Raw genomic sequence first — 25,493 nt, forward strand, 5'->3', positions numbered from 1 at the left:
TTACTATCTCCTTCATGACTTAAGATTATTGATTCTTTCCTAATTTTCAGAAGAGATCTGATACAGCAATTTAGACTTTTACCACCTCATTAAAAAAAATTTATTATTCTTTTAAGCCTTCAAATTCTCTGAGACACATTACCATGAAGGTGAAAAACACAGAGTTCCTGTAATAGCTTCTCACTGCTGGCATTTGGCTAAGCTTCAAATGAATAATTAAAGCCAAGATAATGAAGGGCCACAGGTAGCTCCTTGTACATTCACTTTGGGTCTCAGCCTGGTAATGTCCAGTAATGTCCAGTAGGAAGTTACCACATTCTACCAGAATTCCCATTGTAGTTTTTAACTGAATTTTATATTATTTAATATGATATTATATTAATATTATTTAACCTATTGAATTGTTTCTAGGTATCAGATTTAGAAGAGCAAAGTTCCACTTGCTCAGAGCTCAGCTGGGAGGGATTCTGCAGGGAGCTTTCATGGAGGCCAAAGGAACTCCCAAGTGCTGGGAGTTTTTCAAGAATGCTCTTCTGGAAGCATGAAAATAGTTCATCTCCTTCAAAGAAAAGGGAAACAGGTGGAGGAAAAGACCTCTTGGCTTAACTGCAAGCTTCTGAGTCAAAATTAAAACCAAAGTTTGAGTCAAAAGCATTACCAGTGATGGAAATGTGGATAAATACCTGTTGAGATCTACAAGGGCATTTCCAGGGCCTGGAGAGATGCAGACAGAAAACCAAAATCTCAGCTAGAAATTATTTTAACCAAAGATGTCGAAAACTGCATGAAACAGCTCTTCAGGTATGTAAAACTCAAGGAAAATATTGGCCCACGAATAAAAAGGAGAGATGAATTAGTCAGACCACCTTCTTCACCTCTGTCTTCACCAGCACTGCGGGTCCCCCGCCCCAGGAACAAAAATCCAGGCTAATGCAAGTAAAGACCCACCAGTGTCAGTGAAGGAAAAGTGGGGGTCAGCTATTGCAGGAGCTTGACCCCTAGGCATTAATGAGCCCTGGCATTGCCAGGGGTATTAAGAAAGCTGACTGACATCATTGCAAGGCCACTCTGCACAACTTTTGGAGAAGTCAAAGGAAAGCAGGGGAAGTCCCAGAAGACTGGAAGGATATCATCATCCCCATCTACAAGTAGGGTTTAAAGGAGGAACTTTTAAGATATGGGACAAATCTTCATGGGAGCTATCACACATCAGATGAAGCCTGGAAAAGCCAACACAAACTCACCAAGGACAAATTGAGCTTGACAAACCTGGTCACTTTCTGTGACGAAGTAAGCTCAAGCCATTTTCCTTCAAAAGGCACCAAGAATTTTCATGTCTATCGAAGGAAATGGACACACTAAATACTCACTGTAATGGGACAGACAGTCTCCTCCAAAAAAGTTTCCTAGAAACAGCTGCATTTCTGTGCAGACTTGTAAATGTACTAGGATTGTTTACCTGTCTTGCAATTATGCATAAAACTGGAAAAATCTACTGTGGGCATGTCCCTTACCTTTCTACTTGGCTCCAGATGGCAATTTCCTGAATGCTTCTTCCTATGTCCTAACAGTGTCTACTAACTAAGCAGGCTATGGGTGCAGCTGACAAGCTGAAGAACCTCTTTAATTGTGAAAGCAAATCAGTCTAGAGTCTTAGAAGGTATTTTTATTTCCAAACAAGATCAGTTACCAAACACAGACAACTAAGTCTGCAGCCAGATGGTGTAATACATTGTAAGAGCAGCACCACTTAATTATCACAACCTTTAGAGCCTCCTAGCAGGCGATTCAGATGAATCTATGGGATGAATCCAGCACATTAATCTCACAAAGATGCAGCAGCTCAGTCCCCCACATTCTGCTCATGATGAGGCCCAGAACATCGGAGGAAGCAAGGAGTAGTAAGGACCAGGTAACAAGGATATGCACCCATTTCTCCAGCTGTTTGGGACTGGACTTGAGCTCTCCTGTTGTTTCCAGGACTGTAGTTAACTGCCTGTTTTCTTGTTGTATTTTTACTACCATTTTAAAAACAGGAGCAGAAAATTTCCCAACACAGGAACAGAGACACAGAGGAGCCCTGTAGGAAAGACGCAGTGTTGTCCCAGCCCAGTATACAGGCTCCACATTGTCTTGAAGACAGAGGCAATGCCTCTCTGAACTTCTCCTGACATGGTCAAGCATCAGAAGATGCCCAGGGTTCAGAAACCATTTTCTTTTCCTACGCTTTCAGGCTGTGAGCTGAGATGGGAAAAGTGCTGAGGCACTGGGGAACAGCCACCAACATCCCTCCCTTGGAAAAATATCAGGTGTGCAGGAGAGTTTGAATTCCTTAAAAAAAAAAAGCAGAAGAGTCCCTTACTAGCCTCCTGCAGTCAAATATAATGTATTTCCTATTGTATGTAACAACAGCAGTGGATGATGGATGAAAAATTAAAATAAATTTACAAGCTAATTTCAAGTAATTAATTCCTACTCTTAACTGGCTGCAAGATATGTCTATATTACAGCCTCCATTTCAACAATTACCCAAAGTGACTTGACAGGTTTAAGTCAGTTGCCTGGAGCCACATATGGAGCAATTGTCAATCAGTATTAAAGGTCCATAATGTCCCAGACTTCCTATTTGAACAGAGCTTTCTTTGCACTAGTTCAAATCCAATGTAGCTGTAAAATGTAAATTCAAAAATGTTTAATCATAAAGCAATGTAGGCCTGTAATTAATTATTTTTCCAGATATTTTGACTTAAAAACCAAATCAAAACAACTCCTGTAAGAAGTGATACTCTGCAGACAGATAAAAGAATTATTCTCTCAAACACATTGCAAATGCATATAATTGGAATTAACAAGACCTAAAAGCAAACTTTGTGGGGATGCCTTTATTTTAAAAGCAATGTTCTCTACATGGCATTTGCATTTTAACATAATTAAACTGTAATCACATTTTAAAAGCAGATAATATCCTGGTGTTTTAAGAAGTCTATTACTGAAGGGTTAGGATCAGTTTGTGGTGTTTCAGTGTGAAAGTGAGGAAAACATTTTAAAAGTCTACCAGTCCTCTGAATGCATTCCTTATAGACAAGAACAGAAAAAATGCTTGAGACAAGCTCTTCCTTTTAAGTTATACTGGAGAAATAACTGTATAGTAATTGCTGTTTTTCCAAAGAAGATAGACAGTAAATTATTTTAAAATACCTCATTATATCCCAGGCAAGTCATACTGTGCCTTCCTTTTGCATGACAGTGTATTCTGTGGTATTTGGGAACACAGTCATTAAAGTGCTGCTGAGTGTCCCCAATCAAATAGGTCCAATAAAATGAGTAAGAGTTTTAAAGTTATTTGGATTTAAAGAAAATTAAAGCTACTGTTATTTTGGGGCATAATAGTTGTAATCAAATTCAAGCTTTCTCCTCCCAATATTGTTAAAAAAAAATGTTTAATTATCTCTAACTAGCCTTTTAGGTTAAAATGTTGCCATATTCTATTTTGCCTTGTATCCATTTCTTTTAGGAAATTTCGTATGTCCCATCCTAACCTGTATTATATTACTGTTCCTGACAAGTCAGTTTGATTCATTTCCATAACCTGAAACAAGTCAGTAATAAAAGAAAATGATGCAAAATGCACCTATTACACATGCAGTGTCTTCAGTGGAAGGTCAGCAGTTTCAAGAGTTCGGCAATAATGAGTCAAAAGAAATAATTATTGTTACAGAATTTTGTACAGTCTACCAAGAAGTAAACTTTCATTGAAAACTTCTGTTTCATCAGAAATGCTCATTCTTCCGCTAAGAATAATGCAAGAAACTAAAGGCAAATCTGATTGATATAAGAATTGGATAACCTTTAGAATGAAGGTTATTTCTTTCATCAGTCTACCTGTACAGAATTATTAGATTAAAAAATAATTTTAGAATATAAGTATCCTTATCTTTGTTGCAAGCACCAATGGAGGTGCTACAAGCTCTCCACTTCCCTGGAACTTGTGAATGTTAATACCAGCAGGAACAGCTTCACTCTAGGAGGGGACAGGGATCAGTATCATCCTGCTTCTTAATAAGATTTGTACTTGTCTGCACTCTACTAGAGATGAGAAGAGACAGTCTCATTACCTAACACTGAGACTCTAGGCTTGGTAACTCATGAGACTTTAAATCATCCCAACAGAAACTCTTGAAAGTGACAGTAAAGGGAACAACCTTCTGAAGTACCCCAAAACAGGCAGCCAAAACAAATCATAAATTTTCAGTACACAACAAAAGCAACTTACCATAGAAAAAGAGTACAAGGCAGATGCTTTGGTATGTAAAGAAGGGTAGGTGTGCACTTTGATACCTAACAGAAAACTCCTTAAGCTGAAGAGGTACAGGGAGGAGCACACCACCTTTACAACTCCACAGGTGAAACCAGAGGAAAGATAAGACAGGCATATGCTACACATGAGCTTGGGTTATGACCTGGTGACTGACAGCAAAATACCCATATGGACAATTATCTGAAGAAATATAGTACTACAAATAAATATTAACAGATAATTACTAGGCTTGGTCTCTAGTTGTTTGGGTTTTTTTTAAAAAAAAAAAAAAAAAAAGAGGAAAAAGCCCCATAATTCCTATATTTTGAGCCAAAAATGACCAAATCCCCTTTTGGAAATAAATCTTACCTGATCAACTGTAAAGACTTTGATCCTTTCACTTCCCAACCATTTCTGAAACTCTTTTTTCCAGTTTTTCACCAGACTCCCGGGGGTGACTACCAGTGCTCGCTTTAGTACAGGTTTGCATCCATAGGGCCCTTGACGCAGAAGAGTCCAGACAAGTGCAATGCATTGCAGGGTTTTTCCTAAGCCCATCTCATCAGCAAGAATAGCTCCAAATCTGCCACTAACTCTGCAAGATGTAATGAGGTGCTGGTAACGTTTTATAACACATATCTATAACTATTCGCAGGTGCTTTAAGGATTTGCTTCTGTGCTTGTTTTCTGAAGTATAAAGAACCTATTTATACTTATTATGTCTACTGTAGGTTTTTACTCAGTTGTACTACAAGATCTCAGAATGAAAATTCTCATTTTCTACAGTAACTCATTAGTCCTCTAAAACTAAAGGTTAAATCTGCTTTAAGAACTAGAATTATTATCCAATACCTTAAGGAATCTATTACTTGAGAAAAGACCTTCAAAAACAATGCTGTAATTTTTTTAACAGGTTGAAATAACATCTTTTTTATTCTAAATGCCTGAATTATAACTTACATTAATAATTCTGAATTATATGAAATATAAATCCCAGAAAGCAGTGTTCTTCAGCATGGCTTTGATTATATTTGTGTTTGCAAAATTTGGTATGTAGAAATTACAGGCCTTTGGGTGCACTAGCTTCTCATGACATCTGGCAAAATCATGGCAAGTGTAATGCTACATTTAGGTCAGAAAAAACTTGTGCAGCTTCTTTTGGGAAAAAATTACTAATATTAATTAACTGAACAATTGCTCAAAACTTCCCAAAATGTCACATTTCAAACATGAGCATAAAAATGTTCTAGGTATTAAAAGCCAAAAGGACAATTATTACCTTACCTCATTCCCATTACACATTCATATAGAAATATAATTCCTTCTTTCTGATGTGGGCGGAGATTACTTGCAATGTAAGGATCTACAACTACATCCACCACAGGTAAACCAGCCTTATTGAACATCCACTGATGACTTCCATTTGGTCGTGGCATAACTAGAGAATCTTGAAGTTCAAAGCATAATCAAGTATTACATAAAAGCATTACTTTTAGTCTGTTAGCAAAACCTGTTAAAGTCAGTGATATAATTACTGCTAAAAATACTGTTTATATTGACATTCTCAGACTGAAAATACATTTATAATTACCTAGATTGCCTTCTATATAAAAACATTATTTTAAAGATGTTTTCCAAATAGTTTGTATTTTTCTCAAAGGTAAAGTTGATAAACTGAGAAATACGAGGGTTTTTTTTCTGATGAGGTGGAACTGCCTACCTAATAAAAGTTGCTTGATGCTTTGAATTCATAGAGTTAAGTTAGAAGTTCCAAAATACTTCTGAATTGAAAGTCTAAGAAAAAAACCAGAACAGGGACCCACATAAAATCTAAATACCACATTTCAAGGGGATATTCTTGCAGTAGAGAAGACTTCTTTGCCCAAGAAACAAAGATAAAAGCCACTGAATTACTAAAGAAAAATAAGGAAGAATTGAATGCAAGCTGACAAAGACTGCCAGAGTGCATGAATAAAAGAAGTTGACAAGTTTGAAGACATACAGAGGCAAAGAGAGAATGAAGCATTAAGCAACATCTGAATAACAGTTTTGCTTGCCATAATCTGTTTACAAACATTACACTTTTGCTAGACAATATCCATACTGGGTTGCTTCTGCTGCTGCTACACACCTTCACTGAAAAATTGTATTGTCAGAGGACAGAATGAGTAAGCAATTTATGGCTTCTGGTATTTTTATGACACTAGAGTAGATCTATTCTGATTCATTCATGGGAATAAGTTGTTTGAAGGCTTATATCAGTCAGGGAGATTTTGTTTCCTACTGACAAAAAGCCAGCTGAGTTCTGATGGACTAAATCAAATTGAAAGGTGTATATATTTAAGAGCCAGTGGTGACAAAAATACGACTTTTCTGACAAAAATTGGGATGAAAATGAGAACAAACAAGGCTTGGATAAACACTGGACTAAAAGCTTAGAAATCATATGTGGAAGACATAGCTTTACATCCTTGTCACTGTGCTCTCTTCTGCCAGCTTTCCATTCTGTAGAAGCTACATTTTAATCAACTATAATCATAGACTTCAACATGAAAACCTCTGACTGTTCCAATATCAAGGTCCTGGTCTTGTAAAGTATCTCAGTAACTGCTGCAAGAGATTATGCAATCAGGCATTAAATAACATGATTCTCCTGTGTAAGCAAACCTAAAGACTGAGAGAGTCCAGCCTATTAAAGCGTTGAGAGCTCCCGAAACCTGACAGGAGGTATTCAAATTCACCTGAAGTCACAGAAGACAACTAGAATAAAATGTAAGTTCTTAACAAACTGGTGCAGAAACAGCAGAGAAGTTAATTTACGTGCTGAATATATTGGCTTTTTTTGGTCAGATTTTTGGTTAGAATGCTAATGCAGCATCTTCTTGCAGCCTCAGGAAGGAACATTCTTAGATAAAATGTACTCAAATTAAGACCAGAAGCTGGTGTTAATAAGGATGTTCTACAAAAGGGCCAGTGATATCATTAATTACCACTTGTTTAAGATTTCATTGTTTATTTACATAGCAGCCAGATAACAGCTTCAAAAAGTCTCATAGTACCAAGATATGAGGTAAGAACTCGAATTGAGGTATTATAGTAAGAATGCAGAAAAAAGTTGTACTTTTTTAAATAAGCATTGCTCTGCTTAGCAACATATTTTTTATCTTTTATCTATCTTTTATCTTCCATCTAAAAGATAGAGCTACCAGCAGAATATAGCTCCTAAATGGTTTGTAGACAAAACAATATTTCTGCTTAGATAATCAACACCACTTCCTGCAGCTATCAAATGTTAATAGGCTCCCTCTTACACAACTGCTTAACCAGCCTGTTCCTACACAATATGTGAACTCTTAAGGCTCTTCAGCACACAGAACTTCTAGCACTATAAAACTAAACATTTATTCCAAAACATGTCTGGTTGAGTTTGTGTACACTAGTTACACTCACTGGCTGTGAAGGATCAGGCACTGACAGAAGCAATTCTCTCAAAGTGGCACAACTTTTCTATTACTGATCCTCCATTGCAACTACTGCACTGCCACGTTATGGCTGTATTTCACTGACCCCAGTGGAAAGCTGGAACTCATCTAGAACTTCTAGTATGATCAGTAAACTCATTTTCCTTGGCAAAACTCTCAGAAACTAATGTGTTTCCACAGCCACCTGTAACGAAACTATGAAAAACTATGCAGTGCAGAGTATTTCACTAGTTAGAACACACATGACAAAATCCTAACATGGTTAGACACTACTACTGTATCTCTGAAGAAATTACTGAAGAAATACTTCAGTAATACACTGACCAACATGAAAATTTTGGTTGCACATTCAATATTTCTTGAGAGCCAGATGATGTTTAAAGTAACTTAAAAATTTCAATCTTACTTGAAGCGTTTGGATCATGGCGAGGTTTGCAGCTTTGAGAATCTCTGAGCATATTCTCCTTAGTACTGGGTTGACAGACATTTTTGAATGGTTTACAGAATGGTTTTGTATTAGTCTGAGATAATGCAGTTGCATCTGTGTCATGAGTCCCTATTCCAGCCTGAAAACACCTGCCACTGCTGAAATCATCTGCTGAAATTACACCCATCACTTCAATTTCTTTTCCGCCAACGATCAGTGTTTGACCTTCATTGAGATTGTCTAGCTCTTTTGCTTTATATCCAGTACCTAAAAGAACATAAAAATGAATCAATTAAGACAACACAGCACGTACTACTTCCTTAACACCAGTACTCATCCACAGGAAGGAAAAACTGTGAAAAAGTAACTGATTCTGAAGCATTTAATTGTTACACACAACGCCTTTATGTCCTTAACAGAGTGGCAGGCGAGTGCTAATAATCAGAATTAGATAGCAAAGTATATGAGCAAAGACTCAGTCATACTCATCACCAACCAAATCTACTGAACATTAAACAACTGTTCAAGAGAACTTTTAAAAATTAGCCCCATATGATAAAAAACAGCAGTTTGCCTTAATAACCATCCTATATATTTTTCCCTTTCTTTCATGCCCCAAAAGAAATTTCCTAACTCCTCCTTCTATTGATCTAAACAGTGTATTCCACTTTTAAAATAATTCTAAATTAGTTTTTTTACACTTAAAGATTCAGATGCATCTGAAATCTTCACTTCTACATATGCTCTGGAACTTGCTCTGATTTATTGACAAGATTTATGAGTAAGTTCCATAGTTGTTGGGCTCAGTCAGGTGGGCATTCTCAGTGCAGCTACAACAAATATTACTGGTCTCATTACAAAATACAGCTACAGCTGCCACTTCCTTTTAAGACAACAGTGTAGGAAAGAGTGGGGGTTCCTTCTTTTAAACAGCATTCTATTGGTTGAAGCTCTCACATAAGAAACAGAGGACATATATAATTTATTTTCTTAATTCAGAGAGGTCAAAGCCACATCTCTGTTTCAGAATTCTTCACCTCAAATGATGAATTTGTGTAAACTTGGATAAACAGGCTTGGATCCTCAGTCAGGTCAAACAAACAAAAAAAAAAAAGGCATGACTGTGTAGGCCACCACTTAAATCACTCAGCTGTGAAGAAAGAAGCAAGGCCTCCCAAGGCACATTTTATCCAACAAACACTTTATATAAAGACTCCTGGAAGCTATTTGCAAAGCTCAGGTCTGCCTCTTCTAGGAATGTGAAAGATTGGAAGGTGAAGGTCTGCATTTGAATTCCTCTAAGAGGAAAAAATTACTGAGGTGTTTCACAGTCGAAGCAAGTGCTGAAAAACAGTGGCCAAAAGGGAAAGAGAGATACTTTTCTTACTCTCCTCTGAAAGCATTCAGAAAGCACACAGCAAAACTCGTTTGGCTCTTGAAGGAACACTTGCTTTCAGGAAAGAGCTGAAGAGCCTGAACACAAAAGAATACATGTGTCTTCCTAAATAGGATGCTTAGAAAGAGCATTTATGATCTCCTTTGCTCTCCTTTTTATTTTTTTTTAATCACCTCTACATAGCTTCACGCTTAACATATTGAATACAGGTGTATCCCTGTGCAGATTCTGGTCAGAAGAGTCTAATTCTAAGACAGGATAAGATTTAAGGGTAGATGTAAACTGGGAAGGATCAACTGTTTTGTAGCTGCCAGAAATAACTGTTTCTGTAACATACAGCAATTTACAAGGAAGCGCGTCCTAAATTCTTTGCAATGCATTATTAAGGAATTAGGACATTGCAGGGGAGAACAGAAAGATGTTCTGCTGCCTCAAAAATGAGCTATAGTCTGTGCTGATTTTAGGTTCCCTTGTGCCATCCTTGATCCAGCCCTGGTAAGCCTAAGGAAAAAAAGAAAAATTCTTCCTTTGCCTTTTTCTTCCCATTTAAAAATAATAATCCTGAAGGCTCATATGCATTCACTATAAACTTCCCAGTATTATATACAATTTTGGAGGTAAGCACCACTACTGGACCTTTCCTTTCCACTCAGTGAGCTAAATAATTGCAGAAATTCAAAACTCACACTGCTTAAATTGGTCAATTTATTATTTTCTTAGAATCAACAAGGATTGAAAGCAACTCTGAATGGGCAAGTTAGCACTAATGACATTTGTATTGTGCTCTCTGACACCATCAAACATGGTTAAAAAACTTGTACCAGAGAAAATCACAATGTTCATTTTTCTATTGTGTTTGCTGCTAATGCAAGAAGACAGGACTTGAAAAAACACAAGAACAACAGGGTGGTGGCTGATGCATTCCAGGCATTACTCTCTTTCACTCTGCCTTTTCTAAAAACAAGCAAGTCTGTACATATATTGCTTTGCTATAAATAAATTCAAATTAACTTCTAAGCCACAGACTGATTTGCAAATCAAAACTGCCTGGTCCTAACAAGGCTCACAGTGTCATGATTATAACAAAAGAGCAGAGAAGCCATCTCTGACCTAAAATAAATCAAATTATGCTGCGCAGAAACATTGTCCAATGTACTGTACTCCCTTACAGAATATCTTTGGTTCCATTAGCAAAGTTAATTCTTGCTTTGCTTTCAGTAAAAAATTACTGCTACAAGTTGACGGCAGCCTATGGTTTGCAAGTCTTATTTTTAACTCTGATATCAACCCAAACTATGTCTTACAGCAGCAGCTGCTGCTAAAACTACAAGACTAAAAATTGCTACACAGTTGACTTTGGCTGGGCTGGAAAATGTTGCTGTTTGCCTGTCTTTCCAACAAAGATAGTATTTTTAGCTTTTTGACTGGCTGAAAAGTAGAGATCCAACGTCTGAAATTCCTGATTGCCCTACTGCTGACTGGAATATCTACAAGAAACTTACCTGTATCTTTTTCCCTAATTTTAACTCCTTCACTTTTGCATTATGTGAACAACCAAAATCAACTACTCATCTCTCATTTGGCATTTCTGCTGAATTAGTACAGCCGCTGATTTCCAGATCCTCTCTTTGGACTAGCATTTGGTGTTTCTGTGAATTATGTTATTCAGCCTGCTCCAGCCTCCCCCATGCATCTGCCTTATATGTAATAAATATAAAGCTTTTTTGCAGTCTTCCCCCCACCCTGAGAAAAAAGACAAACCAAAAGCAAACCCAAAATCTCTACTGTTTTTTTTATCCTGTGGTCACCATTGGTATCAAGAAATATCTAAAGAGCTGGGTCTCTGTTAATTCAAAGCACAGTGATTTTCTGCCAGGTGTTCCCTTGAGCAAATATGCAAATCTACAGTACCTCTGCCAATGTCTTTGCCTTCCATATCTTTCAATATTACTGACTTTCCTTTTGTAATAAGAATAGCATCGCCTTCCCACTTCTTGTGCTTTTTCTTTGATGCCTTACACCACACGACACTGAAATATTTCACAAGGCAGTCAGGTGCTTCCTGAACTGCTTCTTCCTTTGCAGTCCTTGATGTTGGCAAATACAGTGCATCTAAAAGGGAAATAAAATAACAAAGAATATCTCAGGGTCTCCTGATAAAGCGTATAGTCTTTTGCATTTCAAAAAAAAAATCAAGGACTATCTATACATTTTGTCTCATATAAACAAAGTGGTATATTTCCTGTCCTTAAGGTAAGTTTGGATTGAGACAGAACATCACATACGGACTCATCCTGAAAAAAAACCTGAAACACCAAAACAAACCAACATTACATTGTTTCAGAAAGTACCTACTTCCAGGGAAATATGATTACTTGTTGCATAATTAAGTGACCTCCTAATTCGACATATATACAACACCATAAGAATGGGAAAAGAATAAAAGGAAAGGCTGGAAAAAAAAAAAAAAAGAAAAAGGGAAATGACCACAGGAGCAAATGAAAACAGGGTTCTCGTGAGATGGTGCTGGGTAATGTTCTGAAAGCAAGGACAGGAACATAGAACCCAGAAAAAGGAACAAAGGAGTCCAGGAACCAAATCCAGAGCTGAAACCATGTGTACTAAGTGGCAGAATAACCATAACTGTAATAATACCAAATATAATTTCAACTCCTTTCCTTATACCCTTCAAAAAGAAGTAATTGTGAAAATCTTGAAACAGACCATCTCTTGAGTATGCACCAATTCAAACACTGTTACCAGGCTTAGATTGATTTAGATTAGTCAGCAGTTATAAGTGTCATGGATGTAAACATTAATAGGCAATGTTTAGGTTAATAAGGTTAAGAAATGATAATAGAATGGACAGCAGTTGATTATAACATCTATTAAGAACAAACACATGCTTCCAAGAGTTAGCAATCTGAGACAAGTAATGGTAGAGAAGTCACCAGCATTACCTAAAGGAATATCTGCAGCATTCTTTTTCAGCACATGCACAGCTTCAAAAGGAAAATCAGACTAATTTTCATTAAAATACCCTTGCATGCTGGTTAAAAGCTTAAATCGGTTTGCTCCATTGATTCCATCTGGGATTCAACACTATACAAATCTGTTACAGAAAAGCACTTATGGCACAGACTAACCTTTCCAAAATTTGCAAGTGTGCTGGTATTTAAAGGAGAAGCAGCAAGAAGAAATTCTTGCTCACAGTAATAGTCCAACAAAGGAGCAGCTTTACCGCTTCTACATCAAGTCTACATATTCTTAAAACTGCAAAATACTTCTAAGTTACACGCCTAAAATGAGTGTAATTTTTCAGACTAGTGTTTACAAGAAAGGTATTATCTAAACGAAAAATGCTGTATTTATTAAGTTGAATTTTCTTTCCAAAACACTCCAGAAGTTGTATTGTCTGTATAGAACACTATGCTAATGCAGTGCCTAAAGCAGACAGGATTTTCCAGACATAGATGTTTCTTCAGTGCATTAGCCAACATCTGTAGTTTCATGCAGCAGATGTGTCCCCATCTCCAAGGAATCACAGAGCAGCTACTGAACACTGGCATTTCACAGAAGGATAAGAATATGGAACAGAACATTTTTGAAATGTAGGGAATTCTTTATAGATGAATTTTGGTAAATTAACCAGACAGTAACAAAAAAGTCCTTGCAGCTCTGTAAAAAGAGTTAAAAGGCTCTATTGAATCTTCAGTAATCACAAGTGATAAGACATAGAGAAGTGAAAGAGAGAGGGGGGAAGAGAGAAAACCTGTACCTTGCAAAAGATTAATTTTATTCTATATTGAGCTTCTAATTGCAAATTGAATCAACAGATAAATACAAGTTGTTTTTCTTTTTGTTTTTCAAATAGATTCTCTTAGTTTAATCAACAATTATTTTCCTAATACTAAGATTTTAAATTATTACTGCAAGAAATGGAGATTTCACTGTAGAATTTTCTTCTCTCTTGAAGGATGGCCATCCATAAACAAATGACCACTTCTTTGTCTCCTTCACTGACCTCCCACATAAGTTTGGTGACCCCTGAGATCTGTTTTATGGTCATTGCTCTTTTACTCAAGGCATCCTGAGGTATTATCTGAATCACCAGTAGCTTAACTTTCGAGTCACTAACAAGTGTTCAAACTTTTTTTATCACTGCTTTATTCAAAATAATTAGGAAGCCAATAGTTTAGAAACAAAGCTGGAAATTTATAACCTTTTGTTATAAATAGTGACTTTTGCTGAAAAATATTTCCAAAGTGACTTGTCCCCAGAAGAAGCAAACTGGGCTCCAATATTCCATGCAATACTACCATGTTCCTATGGGGAAAATGAAAAATTATAGCCTCTGCAGAGGCTATATGTTCAGATTTCTTCCCTCAATTTGTCTTCAGAATTACCATAACTTCTGTTTACAGAAATATGCAATAACAATTTGTTTCTATGCTACATAAATGATCTTCCTTTTACCAATAACTACAGTATAGTTTCAAATAAAGTGTAAGGTGTTTTTTTTTTTAATTAAATATTTTTATGTAAAAGTAATTACATCCTCTTAAAATTATCTTCCATATAATTTCCTTGCATAGAAAACCTAAACCTATTCACCAACAATGCTGATTAGGTACTTGCATTCAACCTTCTTTTTATCTTATCATTTTGTTTGTATTCAGCTTCACACCTATTTAAAGTTATTATTTCAGATTATTCCAGCGCAATAGCAAAATATTAAGATTCAATAAATGCAGCGTCATGAGCTTTTCAGGAATGGAAACAAGAATGGTACATTATGCACAGGAACAAAGTTCAGTGTTTGATATAGGGGTACAGTGAGCAGTGGATTCAACAGAAACCCCCTGCTCAGAGACCACAGACAGTATCTGAAATAGAGCTGGATTTGCCTCCACCCTGGAAGACAAACTGCAACTGTACCTTTTGAGCTCTGCTGTTAATCAGTTCTGAGTGAAAATAATAAGTAACCGCAACCGTGCATGCACCATGGTATGAAAAACATCAGGAAATCATGCCCACTCATTTCTCTCCGAGTCAAAAGCCCAGCCTGGCAGTGAGGCTTGCTTTACCATGAAGAAACAGTAGCAAGAGGCATGGCTCTCCCCCAAAGGAAGGGCTTGGGAACTTCAAAGACATGGCTAACAAGGCCCTGAAAAGCTTCCACAAATAAAGCTTTCTCTCTGAGGTTGAGAAAACAAGAGCTTAGGTTTCAAGATATAAACCTCATAGCCTCACTGATATGAGGAAAAGTTTCAGCAGCCTCAGGAAGGTGATGATTTACAGAAATCAGGACGGGATCCAGGAGAGGGGAAGGGGAACATTCCAATGGCAAACTAGTTTAACCAGTTTCTGATGAGCAGGATTTAGAGAAAATGCATCGATTACGTGTGTTAGGTTACTCCCAATGCAGCAAGAAAGCAGCTGCATTATGAAAACTACCCAAGGTAACTCAAGCGTTCATTTCCAGGGCACTGTGGGCTGCAGCACCGTAAGTACACACGCGTTGCCGAGAGGAGCTGGGCACTGGCACCTTGGCCTGGGTGTGGTTTAATGGATGGCTTAACCCCATCCAACTGCAGGCTGCTGCCAAAGCCCACGAGCTCACCTCTCCTTCCCTCTCCCACTCTGCTTCTCATCCACCAGCTGCAAGAAAGCCAGCTCAATGAATCCCAGCACCAGCTACAGTCAATATGGGGAAGGGGTATGTAGACTTTGGACCAAGGAGACTGGGAGGCTGCCCATTTTCTTCTAGAAGCTACTGTTAGGTTGGGGTGATTTTAAAGCCATGGGTCCTGTGTTACCCATCACCTCCACACCTGAACCTCCATGACGTAAGCATGTATAAAATGACTGGCAAGTTTTCCCTCAACCGCGCTGGATCTTCCCAATAAAAAGTACTGTCACAATGCAAAAATTACAGCTTAGAGAGGACAGCGTTGATTCAGGTTCACTCTGTAACACTAGGGAACAATTAAGAAATAGAGGGAAGAAAATAAAAAAATCTGAAGTTCAGTAAAAGAAGACTGGGACTTTGAATGAATCACAGACCAAACTCAATGCCAGTGCTCTGCTGCAGCCTCTGCAGTGACTCTGCTCAGGTGCCATCAGTCCGCTCCATGGAGCAAGCATCATCTCTTTCTTCTGAGCAGAGGAAGTAATTGAAAAGTTCCTTAATTGAATTAATTCATAACATTTTGAGAACAGACGTTTACATAGCAGTTAAATGTCTAGATGCCTATGAAAGATCTATATGTCACACACTCCTAAGATATCCCAGGAATATTTAAAGAAATATGAGTCAGATAGCATTATCTTTCACTTGCAAAGCTATTTCAGTCTCATCATAAACTTAATACTATGCTAACATGTAAATGTATATCAGTGGGCCTCCAAGATGGAAAAATATGTAATAATTCTTCCCATGGGACTTCTGTGAGACTTCAGGAAGAGTGCAAACAGTAAGAGTCAAGGCTTGCCCTAAACCTACAGGAATCAATGACAGTTGGGATTACATTTCAGAGTAATTTCATTAAAACCCAGTGCTTTGTACCTCTCTTTCCAAGACAAAATGTATTTGTAATTAATTTTGCATGTATGAGCACAGATAACAAAATCACATACAGACTGATATTTCAAGGAGGAATATCTTACTTGGAAAACAAATCATTGTTCTAAATCCAAAATTATTTTAAAACAAAAATGCAAATGATAAATTTTTAAAATATTTTTAATATTTTTAAACTTCTGTTTCAAAGACACTTAATAATCTGAAATGCCAATCAAACTGGCTTCTAAATTCCTAAGCATGCAATACCTTGGGGATTTCCTTTAGTAGATTTTATTTTACAAAGCTAGTAACTTTGCCAGGCCTTCATGAGTCCATAGTACATCTTCCATGCTAGCTGTCTCAGGTTAAGCACACATATTCACACACATGCACAATGTCCATAAAAATTGGCGCTGAAAGAAAAATCACTATATAAAAGAAAAAAAATCACAGATGAATCCACTCTTAGCTACAATGAACTCTCATTCCTTGTAGAAACTCTACTAACTCAATACTCTGGAAAAGAATCTCAAAATCTGTGGAGGAGATAACACCTTTTTTTTTTTTTTTTTTTGGCTAAGGTAAAACTTTTTCCATTCCTGAAAGCTAAACAACTCTCTTAGAAAGAAATGCAGTTTTCACAGTCTCTACAGCTTAATTTCTTGAGGATTACACACTGGACATGCTCCAACTGAGGCTGAGAATAGGTTTCTCTGTAGTAGTCACAGCTTTCACTGCTCAGACCAAAGTTAAGTTCCTTCCACAGTTCCAGAAGGGAATTTTTCTACAGTCCTCTCCTTCAGACCACCTTTCCCTCTCCTGGCCCCAAACAAGTAAGGATGGCAGAAGGGACAAGGAAAAGCAATTTTGGAGATGAAGCCTGACAAGGAAGACAATTGCTGGAAAGGAAGTTTGATGCTGAACCAGTGGAAAATTTGCAACTGGGTAAAAGACTGGAAGTCTGAGCTGGAAGCAAAGCATGCAGGAAAAGGCTAGAAACCAGACAGGGAGTAAAAGAGTAAGAAGGCAACAAGATATGTTAGGAGGATGGTTGGGGAAAAAACCACTTGGGCAGACTGGGATTGGGGTCCAGTATGAGTCAATGACCAGATAGAGTTGGAATTTTCTGAGTAGGAGGTGGTGCAAAAATAACCTTTCTGCCTCTCATCTCTGACCCTCAAAATGCAAGATTCACTATGGAAATGTACAGCTGGCAAACACTGAGGGAAATCACAGGACAACTTGGGAGGAAAAAATGATAACAGGAGCTGATTAGGCCAATGACAGGGAAAATAGAAGTGGAAAATGATAACCAAAGAAACCAACTAAAGACAACATGGTACTGCCACATAAAAAATGGCAAGCAGTTGAGCACAGAAGAGCACTGACCGCACAAAGGCATGAAGGGCACTCACATAAACAACGTTCTGGTAAAAAAGGCCCATTTCCCCCATCCATCAACTTTTTCCCTAATTCAATATTTAAGACTACCACAGCGGTCTTAAAGGTAGTAAACTTAAAAATACTGTAACTATTACATTGTTCTATAAAATTTTACAGACTCAGGTTTGGTAGATGCTCCACAGATGAACAGGGCTGCAATGGAAGATTTAGGTGCAACATAAGAGATGGAGCTAATTAAGCTCCTGAGCCAGATTCATTTCACAGATCATTCCCTGCAAGACAAACCCAAATCAACTCTGAGTTTAGGACCAGCAGAAGACCCAGAACTTTCCTTTAAGTCCCCTCAGTACCTTTTGCTCTTCAACCTGAAAAATTTTCAGTCTTTCAATTTCTTTGCTGTAGCAAACACATGCAAAACCAACTGGGCAAACACTGCAAGCCTTGATATTAATAGTTTACACTGAATTCAGTGATGTCTTAATGAAGTAGTTTGCTTTATTACTTTAAAGAGGAAAGATAAGGTTTTCAACCCTCACTGTCTTACATAGATGAAAATATCAAATTATATGGAATAATCTGTTTAGAAATGTTAATTTGCTGCAAAACTCAAAAGATTAACAACTTTGTGGTACAAAACCATGCTACTCACCTGCTCACCACCCCTATGACCCATCTTCCATCAAGTGAATAATTCTAAGGTTGTGAAGTCAAGCAAAGTTTGAAGATGTCAAAAATAAGGTGTTCCAATGACCTGATCTGCCCCATTGTGCATATACATTCATGATGAAGTCTTTAGGGAAAACAAGCTGCACTACACTGCCATGGGACCGCTTGCTCATTCAGTGCAGAGAACTGAATGCTGGAAAGGCAGGAAAAGTGGCATGAAAAAGCTGCTGTTGCCTCTGCCATCTCTGCACTGCTTTATTGTAAACTGCAAAAGGTGTGGGATGGACGAGGCTACAAGGACAGATAGTCCAATCTTGTGGTTAGATAAGATGAATAATGCCTTAAAGAACTGGACTTTACTTGCATGTCTTCCGGAGTTTCCCTGTGATGTAAAGAAAGTCATTTAACCCCAACTTTCAGCAATAAACATTTGTCTAAGCACCTGACTTGTGATTCAGTCTCATTTGTACTAAGAGTGAACACTCATGGGTGTAACTGGAAGTGGTGGTTGGGAAAGATTAACTGCACAGTATCCTAAAGCACTGAGACAATGCTTTCATGATTCAGTCTGCACCTTCCATAAAAATAGGGCTTTTTTGTGCTGTTCTCCCTGCCTCAACTTGCGCTTTATCTCCTAGAAAGTGGAGATTACACCAACTTTTTGTCTCACAAAGATGTTGTGAAACGTAATTACATCTTGTAGGCACTCAGATACTATCACAATGAGCACCAGAGGAAAAAAAATTAGCTAATTAAATAAAATAGTTTGAAAAATGTGCTGAGAACAAGGCGTAGCTCTATAACTGAACAAAGAGGTGGAAAGAAAATACTGAATAGTGACTCACTGAGTTGACAAAGTCCATTCTGTGAACTGGCAAGGAAGCCTACAGAAATACAATCCTTAATAATGTACTTAATGACTATACCCAACAGAATGTGAAACGTGGTTCAGGTTGTGCTGTTTGTGAGTTTTTGAACACTTGAGTATGTAACCTTTATTATCAAATAGGAACCTTCTATATTCAGTAACAGAGCTGGTATATGTATTTAATTCAAACATGTAGGAACAATCCTCTCATCACCATTTAATGAAACAGCTGTAGAGGAAGGAGGATGGAGAGCACATACTTTCAAAATTACAGCTCCACTGCAGAAAACTATTCTTCCTAAACCTCTCAGCTGTCTAAAATTCCAACTGACTCCAGCTTTCACTGTAAAAATTTAATGAACTAAGCTGAAAGCTTCTGTCAGGTCCACAGAAATAGATGTGCAAGTCCTATTATCAAAGGAAAAAGCAGCATCATTGAGAATTCTAAAAGGCTGCAGGCATCATTCGGTGCAGTGAGCCAGATCAACTCGGTAAAACATTGGAACCAGTCAAATGCCATCCAAATCGACTGTTTACTATACTTCTTAATGTTGCCATCCACATTGAAAGTTGTTGTGATTATTTTGTCAAGTAAAGGGGTTTTTACCTCAAAAAATAAATGCAGAAGTGATGCCTGAAAGCAAAATTTATTCTTCGGTTCTGTAAATATTAAATGGTATTGCAATAAATTATAATGTAAATGTGATATGAAAATATTCAAAATATTTAAATTATCAAAAAACCCACATTATTTAAAAATGGTTAATAGACTGTTACACAATCACAGGCTAATTGTAGCCTTCTCAAAAAGCAGTCATTTTTGGAAGCAGTTTGCAGAGATATAAGTGCTCATCCTTTTGTGTTTAAATGTAAATGGAAGGTACTCAGCTAAACCCATATGTGGGACTTTGAAACTATGCGGTTTGACATTCTCTTAAGCATTTCTTATTACTTCTGTCATTTTTTTAAGCAAAATAAAACTATTTATGTATTGTTCAAAATCTCTGTTTCTAAAATGCGAAGACTTAGATCTGTAAAAAAAGCAAGCAGGCAGAAAGGGATTTATTAAGATTACATATTCTTCATATTAACATCTGTTTTAGCACATACTGGAAGTAAAAACACTTTTAATGTCCTGTTTGTGTTTGTTAATGGCTATCTTTGATTTCCCTGGATTACAGTAGAGTCCTTAAAATACAAGTAATCAATAAAACTTGTGCCCACTGTCACAAGCAAGAAACACAACATATTCCTGTCCTAAATTATTTAAACAGGACTGCTTAAAATTTATGACATTACCCTGGGAAGAGGCACACAAAGGATGAGTCATATTTTTTAGAATTTTCATGTGTTATGCAGCAATGATTACTTGCAGAGTGGCTGACGAAATATTTGGAAAGGGAAAAAGTAATCTTTCCAAATCAAGTTACATAACTTTGATTTACATAAATGTAATCCATTCAGTAGTCCAAGCAGAAAAGTAATATTTATTGCCCAAACACAAAAACCTAAGCTTTAGTTGTAATTCTTACTAGGAAAGCAAAACAGAACAGGGAAAATGAAGGAGGGAAGAAAAGAAATTCATCATTGTGGAGGTACAAGGTGTTTACTGTGCTGCCTTTGCTGGGTCTGGATGTAAGAAAACTGAATACAACTTAAATTGCATAGAAATTCCAATGCAAATTAATAAGATGATTCCATGTAGGATGCCTTTAACAGAGCCTACTTTATGTCAACCCTGCCTATTTTTGGTCCTGAGCTGACCACTTATATAAGGAAACGCTAGAAGACATGGAGATGTGGCAGCTTTCCATCAGCAGACCGGCTCTACTTGCTATTCCCAAAGGACTGCTTTGACCCTTGGTGTCTCTGGAAAGCCTCTGCAGCACATGCAGCTCTTCTTATCAACTGCCCCTATGTGTATCTCATGCTGGGCCTGTGAACATATGCATGGGCACACTCAGAAGGATGAAATTTAGAAAAAATTAAATTTATCTCTATTTCCTCTGAAAACAAGCTTTAGAGATGCCCACTAGATCTTCAGAGCTAAAGTAGCTGAAACTCTCCAAATATATTTAAGTTCTACACTGCTGAAAAACATCTTTAGTGCCATCTCAGAAGTTTACTTAGGAACTGTGTATTTTCAAAACTCAAGTACAGCAAATTAGCATGTACAGTTACATAACAAAAAATATTCTGAAAGGAATTTATTTTATCTAGCAGAAATAATTATAAAAAACAGTGAAGGCTAAATTCCCTAAATGAACTTAGTCCAGGCCTTTTCTGCACACACACTATGCAGCACTCTGAATCACAGAGATGCAACCTGTATTTTCCAGGCTATTGCTGGTCTTTTTGCAAAAGAGCTGGGCCTTTACCTATCCAACTGGACAGTTCAACAGCCCTGAAATCCTTACTGTCCTGAAAGATGGGCATATGGGCTTAAGATTCTTGTCATCTGCCACCCTCTGGATCTAAACAAAGTGGCTTCCTCACTGAGGCTGTTTGTGCCATTACTGGCAAAACTGGAGACACATTTTCTTGCTTTCATTCAAGGTGTTCACAGCTGAGAACTTCCTGATCCACTCTCAAGAGTGCAATGTGCTCAGGCTGGATAGGCTTCCCTAAGAATCAGTTGTTATGGACTATATCCAAAGTGTAACAAACTTGTTCTGAAAATGACCACCTTCTGTGTTTGTTAATGATTAACAAATTAAGACAAACTTGACTGAGGTTTTATAGGAATGACCAAAGACCAGCTTGATGCCAAGTTTCAAGTACTTTTTTCAAAAGCACAGGGAAACTGTAACACTGCAAAGGAAAGATTATAAAAATTCAATATATGCTAAACAGAGTATTCTCCCTGCAATTTGTTTCACAGGAAAAAGATGAGTCATCAACAAACACATACACAGAACACAGGCATTACAGCCTGAAAGGAGGTAACACAGCACAAAGTAGCTTGGCCAAATGGAGAGTTAATGCTACTAAGGTCATCTTGTCATGTACAACCTACTGGCAAAGCAATGCAAACATTACTTGGTTGAAACCTGCAGTGCTTACAATTTTGTTTGGGGGTGGCTCAGAGTGCAGCCCAAAACAAATGACATATTGCAATAGAGAACACAGCAATAGCAATAGTAACATACTTACTTTAATCCTGTACCTCTGTTAGGTACCACACACAAATGTCTGACTTCACAAAATGGTATTCTTAATAGTATGGACAAGTGACCTTACTTCTTTCACATGACATATTCAGTGATTAATAACAAATAAAACTTGACACTACTACAAGTTTTTATCAGGTACAATGCAGGACACAAACAATATTGTAGCATCTAACCACATGCAGTCCAACATCCCTTCTCCCCATCCCCAAACTAGATAAACACTTTGTCTAATTGCTTCTGTTAAATGAAAGCTAAAAAGAAAAACTTTAAATCAGGTATTTATAAACTGGTTTACTTATTTCAAGCATGTAGAAAGTTCCAAACTTTGAAAATGCATACATTTTGAGAAAGTGTTAGCGACACAGACAAGCTCTTACAACAACATACAAAGCAAGCAAATGGTGACACACAGAATACTGTAAACAAAATGACGAAGCCTTAGCCAAACTGGGTCCTGAAGTCAACCAAATATGGAGAGTCAATGTAAGCCAGTGGAATTATCTTTTCATGATATTTATGTCAAATTATGCTAATTATTGTGCCTAACTATAAATTAAAATCAAGAGCCAAAAGGGCATGGCCAGAAAACAATGACTTCTGTTCAAAAAAATATATAATTGCATATGGAAAATACAAAAAAAAATCAGTAGCATTTTCCAAGTCTGCGGTTTTGTTAAAGAGCAAATAAAAATCATGAATTATTTAGAGTAACTGCTAATTAAGTATTCAATTAAAATTATACTATACTCTTCTTGTGTGAGTAATACAGAGTCAAACAAGGTGTTATACTAAAGAGATATTTGGATGCATCAACAATCATTCTGCATCATCACTACGATAAAACAGAGTGAAAATCCCACAGCATGGAAGAAAGGCAGAGGCAGTGGGGAATGCCAATGCCTACAGATGGCTGAGCTTTCCTTGGGTTCTCTGACCCTCATCCACCTCCCCACATACACGAATCAAAAGCAAGGTTTTCAACTATTTTTCCACTAGACAACTGTAGGTTTTACAAGGAAGAATTCACATTCTGTTAGTTAGCATTCAGTGGAACTTCAGGAAACTGCATCTTTAGTATGGAGAAAAATTTTACTCAGACAAACTGGATGTCATTTAAGAGCAGGCATCACTACACACAGGTTGACACCAAGGCAAATACTTTTGGTTTTAGCAGAGATAAAACAGAGAAACAGAGGTCACAGAATGATTGAAATTTAGTCCTGTGTTATACAGACAGCTAACAGACATTATTTTAACTACTGTAAACCTTTTTTTTTTACTCTAAGACACAGGCAGTAAGACTTCTCAATTTAAGACCTGGATATTGAAAACAGAATAATGGTCTTACTTGTTAAGAATACACACTGAGAAGCTGTATTTAATGCATTTTAATACTAAAAGTGTTCTTCTTAGAGGCTTCTTCTTATTTTCATAGGGAAAATGGAAAACTAATCAACATCTTAGGAAAACAACATTTTATCACCTTCTTGAGTAGCCATTTTAGTATTTTACTGAAGTTAAAATTGACATGGAAGCATCCTAAAGCAGTTTAAAAAAAGGCATAGGAAATTTTAAGACAGCTTAGCCAGGCAGCCTGGATAGCACGATTATTTGTTTCTTCCTCACACTCAGAAACAACTATCACTTCATTATGAGGAACTTAATGGCTTTGACTATTGGAAATCCAGTGAGCACAAGTTTGCCCAAAGACAGTATGCAAGCTCAAGCTTATGCATTTTCATTGTATGGGGAGAAATAATCCAAAGTCCGAAAATGTGTAGACATATAAATGAAATAAATAAATTTAAGCTAGTTAAGTGGAAAATGTTAGAAAACAAAGGTATGACAAGTACAACTAGATACAAGCAATCTCTCCCAGTCTTGGAGTATTCTCTCTTACCATTTTTACCTGATAAGAATTCTCATCTAAGGCAAGCATTACACAAGAATCAAAAGCTTACAGAGGGAAGCAGAAATTAAAAAAAGCAACTTAATTAGGTAGCAACGATGAAATTATAGACTGATTGCTAGCCAGTTGCTTGGATAGATGAAATTACACAAGATGCTATCACAATTCTCACAAAGTTATCACAAGTACAGTTTTTTATTCTAATCCTAAACATAAATCCATTAGATGTCTGGAATTAAGTTACTCCTACAGCCTGTTTATTGCAGTTATCTTAGCAGAAGAACATGAACATATGGTAGAAATTTGTCCTTGCCTAAAATTACTCTGCTTGTACTCTGTACATTATAAACATGCAGACAGGGAATGGCACTGCCAGATGTAGCGAAGGGAGTAAGAGGATAAGAATGAGGGTGAAGGAGGAAAGGGCCTCCTCCTACCATCCCTCTCACACACACTAGCACAGTATCATTTGCTGGAACAGTAAAAATTATAGCACTTCATGGTCCAGAAGGACCAGCCACAGCTGTGCTGCATGTACCCAGTATTAGGAATACATGGAAAAAAACCAGGAACAAGCACGGAGAAGTGAGAGTCTGACTCTGAAAGATAACCTGATACTGTAAAGCAGATGTGGAGTGAGAAAGAAATGCAAATCCACCACCACAGAGAGGTAAAATATATAGTCAGCACCACATTGCACTGAGAGAGCAATACAATGGCACTGAAGGTTCAAGGAAACACTTCCCTAGTTAAAGGAAATAATCATCTCACTAGTAATGAAAGGAACGAGCTCCATGGGCACTCAACAGATGTCTCCCCCTTTCCCAAGCTCCCCAAAAGTCAAAAGAAACAAAACTGAGAACACAGCAAATGAGATAGATGAGATCTCTGAACTAGAGGTGCTGCTTGCAGATAAGAAAGTCTTCCACTAACAAGTGACACAAAGTCAGAACAACAAAACATGGAAGAACACCAACTATAAGGGGACAGTATATTTTATTTCTTTATTCATTTTCATCCTTCCCCTTCCAACATCAAGAACACAAGGGAGACTTTGCTCTACGCAGAGTCCTATTTTTGCAACTACTTTGCCTGCCAGTTCAGAAAAGACCACAAGCTTTCCAAGACTGAAAATTTCTCTAGTTCTAGTCCTCAAAATAAAAATACCAGTAGAAATCCTGGAAGTCACCTCTTCATCTAGCATCAAAAGAAAACATTCTAATGACCCCAGAGCATTTTGGTGGCCAGTGTTAAGAGTACCTGTAATTCAAAACCACTGCAAGACAATGAGCTGTAAGGGAATTAT

At 37.3% G+C, this 25,493-nt stretch overlaps 1 protein-coding gene across 3 annotated transcripts in view; it reads right to left on the minus strand.

Moving 5' to 3' along the window:
• RAD54B (RAD54 homolog B) overlaps nucleotides 1-25,493 on the minus strand; it is a 62,480-nt gene that overhangs the window by 11,824 nt on the left and 25,163 nt on the right. For all 3 annotated transcript variants that reach the window (XM_015617942.1, XM_015617943.1, XM_019005626.2), the window contains exons 4-7: nucleotides 11,514-11,714; nucleotides 8,186-8,473; nucleotides 5,582-5,744; nucleotides 4,667-4,892 (exon numbers count right to left, since the gene is read on the minus strand). In XM_015617942.1, the coding sequence (XP_015473428.1) occupies nucleotides 4,667-4,892; nucleotides 5,582-5,744; nucleotides 8,186-8,473; nucleotides 11,514-11,714 (878 nt within the window). The remainder of the gene's footprint in view (nucleotides 1-4,666; nucleotides 4,893-5,581; nucleotides 5,745-8,185; nucleotides 8,474-11,513; nucleotides 11,715-25,493) is intronic.

This window comes from Parus major, chromosome 2, assembly GCF_001522545.3.
Source record: "Parus major isolate Abel chromosome 2, Parus_major1.1, whole genome shotgun sequence".
In the NCBI taxonomy this organism is placed as follows: Eukaryota; Metazoa; Chordata; class Aves; order Passeriformes; family Paridae; genus Parus; species Parus major.